The sequence below is a fragment of the Glycine max genome, chromosome 15 (assembly GCF_000004515.6).
Source record: "Glycine max cultivar Williams 82 chromosome 15, Glycine_max_v4.0, whole genome shotgun sequence".
In the NCBI taxonomy this organism is placed as follows: domain Eukaryota; kingdom Viridiplantae; phylum Streptophyta; class Magnoliopsida; order Fabales; family Fabaceae; genus Glycine; species Glycine max.
The window spans coordinates 24,542,738-24,546,045 of record NC_038251.2 but is presented as its reverse complement, the minus strand read 5'-3'; the positions used below and the strand labels follow the sequence as shown (position 1 = coordinate 24,546,045).

At 29.9% G+C, this 3,308-nt stretch overlaps 1 protein-coding gene across 1 annotated transcript; it reads right to left on the bottom strand.

The window, feature by feature from the left end:
* Positions 1–1,643: 1,643 nt before the first annotated feature.
* LOC102668510 (repetitive proline-rich cell wall protein 1) lies at positions 1,644–2,633 on the bottom strand. Its single transcript, XM_014767505.3, has one exon. The coding sequence runs from the start codon at positions 2,631–2,633 to the stop codon at positions 1,644–1,646; it is 990 nt and encodes a 329-aa protein (XP_014622991.2).
* Positions 2,634–3,308: the final 675 nt, after the last annotated feature.

Sequence of the window (3,308 nt, the reverse complement as noted above, 5' to 3'; positions counted from 1 at the left end):
GCATAATGTCTACTTAAGTGTATTTTTTTACTTTTTTTTAACTTGATTAAAGATATTTTAAGACATAGCATAAGATTAATATAAAGTAGAATACACATTATGAAAAAAGCTAACAATTGAAACAAAAAAGTTTAAAAATAATTTTAAAAACTAAAATTGTAACACCTTTTCGTTTTATAAAATTAGGCTGGAATAGCTAGATTGTAAAAATATTTCAACTATGTTGGCACCCTTTTGATAACCCAGCCAGAGAATCCCAAATACCATTAATAGATCAATATTAACAAAAAAAATTATCCATAAAATTAAATTAAATTATATAAAAATATCATATAAATATATATTACTATCATTTTATATTTTTCAACTATTTAAACAAATAGTTTTGTAAATATTTATGGTTTAATAAATTAGTTTAAAAATTTTCGGCTATCAACTAATTTTAGTCACACAAAATCTTGTCATTTCAATAAATTTCAACCCAGTTATTTTAGAAAGTTCATGAGTGTATTGATAACATTTCTCTTCATACTAATATCCGACCCTTCGGAAGATCTGTATTTGAAGGTGCATTGCTCCCACTTGACATAACAAAATGTCAAAATTCAAAAACCTAATCACTTGTTTAAAAAATTTGAATCCATTACCACTCAAACCAACTCAAACTAACTCAAACCAATCACTTGTCAATTAAAAATCGTTTATTTTAATAAGAAGTATTTAATTTTTTTTATCCAATCCATTAAAGTTTCATTAATGATAAAAGATGCAAATATAGGTAAAATTAATACTTAAGCCTTTTAATTTTAATTTCCGCTTGATCTTTTAATTTTTTGTTTCATTTTTTTAATTTGATCTTATTTATCAATTAAGAAGGTTTTGACGGTTAAAAGTTAAGATATTTTTTTGTTCATTGTGATGTTTTTTACTTGGCCTTTCAAAAAAAAGTGTGATGTTTTTTACTATTGGAAATGATAAATAGAAGAATTGAAACAAAAATAAAGAAATAAAACATCAAATTAATGACAAATAAATTAAATAAAAAAGAGTTGGAACACCAAATAGCCAAGTTTACAAAAAAGAAAAAATAGCCTATTATTATCTTATATGCTTTTGGTATCGTGATATACTCTCATGGTCTGAATGCTGAACTATTTTTTTCGTGATGAAATGACTTTAGCTTTGACAAAGATCTTATATTGTCTATTAGAATTTTTATTCTCAAAACTTATAGTTTACATATTTCTTATTTTATAATATGTGCATTATAAATTTTTACAAATTAAGTCATTATTTTTAGTTAATTGTTCAATCAAATATAAATTTAAATTATTATGGTCAACAATTAAAATTTCAAGTAATATTAAAATTAATAAAAATATTAATACATTACCAAAAAATAAAATACCATTCTTTTTCATAATTAGGAGTGCAAAATACCATTTTATTTTCTTCGTTTACATTCATACATTCATGACACTTTTATCTTGGCCATAGCACAAACGATCAAAACGAAGAAGCCAGGTGTAATTAACCTTGCCATAATTGTAAACTAAACTACATGTTGATGAGCATGGCGATCGTTGTTGATACACCTCTTATTTAGCATATACTTAATACACCCCTTAACTTACTAGGTGTCTTCAATTGGATCCTGGAGGGTACTTTGGGTAAGGTGACTTCCCATATGGTGGATTGTAGGAAGGTGGCTTGTAATCAGGTGTTTTGTAATCTGGTGAATTATAAGAAGGTGACTTGTAAACTGGTGGATTGTAGGAAGGTGGCTTGTAATCAGGTGAATTATAGGAAGGTGGCTTATAAACTGGTGGATTATAAGATGGTGCTTTGTAACCTGGTGGATTGTAGGAAGGTGACTTGTAAACTGGTGCTTTATAAACTGGTGGATTATAGGAAGGTGACTTGTAAGATGGTGGATTATAAGATGGTGCTTTGTAACCTGGTGGATTGTAGGAAGGTGGCTTGTAAATTGGTGGATTATAGGAAGGGGACTTGTAAGCTGGTGGATTATAAGTTGGTGCTTTGTAACCTGGTGGATTGTATGAAGGTGGCTGGTAAGCTGGTGGATTATAAGATGGTGCTTTGTAACCTGGTGGGTTATAGGAAGGTGACTTGTAAGCTGGTGGATTATAAGATGGTGCTTTGTAACCTGGTGGATTATAGGAAGGTGACTCGTAAGCTGGTGGATTATAAGATGGTGCTTTGTAACCTGGTGGATTGTAGGAAGGTGACTTGTAAACTGGTGGATTATAAGATGGTGTTTTGTAACTTGGTGGATTGTAGGAAGGTGGGTTGTAAACTGGTGGTTTGTAACTTGGTGGATTATAAGAAGGTGACTTGTAATCTGGTGAATTATAAGATGGTGCTTTATAAACTGGTGGATTGTAGGAAGGTGGCTTGTAAGATGGTGACTTGTAACCTGGTGGATTGTAAGATGGTGATTTGTAATCAGGTGGATTATAAGACGAGGGTTTGTAGTCAGGTATCTTCTCATCAAGTGGGAACTTGTAAACTGGTTGTTCCTCTCCTGGGAACTTGCTGTCATCGGCAAGAACTTGAGGGGAGAGAATGAGAGCTGCAAGGAGCAGCACTAATAAGGAGCTTAAGGAAGCCATGTTCCTCATGTTTTTAGTTGCTAGCTGGTGAATAACACACACCCAATGATGGGCTTTTATACTTGTTGGGGGCCTTACTGTTAAGTGCAGGTCTCAATCTATTAGTTATTTTATGACAATGTTGAAATTAAAGCATTTTATTAGATTAGAAATTAACCTCAGACACGTACCAGGTTTTCCTATTAAATTGCATTGGTCATTTCTATGTTTCGGTCTTGAATACTCATAGTCATAGTACTTGATGAAATTTATTTCTTTTCAACCATTTTGTTAGAAAATTTCACACACATATTTTGTTGGAAAGCATGTCTAATATATAGGATAAATATAGTTGGCCGGACACCCAAAATGCTATTTTACGTCTAATAAGAAAAAAAAAGATTGAAAATATAATTATAATAGATTATATAATGTGATATGAACTAAGAACAAAGAAATAGTTAGAAAAAATTTAGATGTATTTTGGAGATATTAAAAATAATAAAGTATTTAAATGTCATTATTTATTCTGATATCAATCATCATTATGCGTTGAAGTGTTTAAATATAATTATTCATTCTAATATTAATCATCACGAACTCATGACATATATTTTTTTTTCATCTTTTATCACAAAATCAATCTTATATCTTATATTTTTTATGGTAAACTACGACTTAATTAACATCTTTCTT

Coding starts and splice junctions, on each gene's coding strand:
- LOC102668510 (XM_014767505.3), bottom strand. CDS start 2,633: ATGGCTTCCTTAAGCTCCTTATTAGTGCTGCTCCTTGCAGCTCTCATT.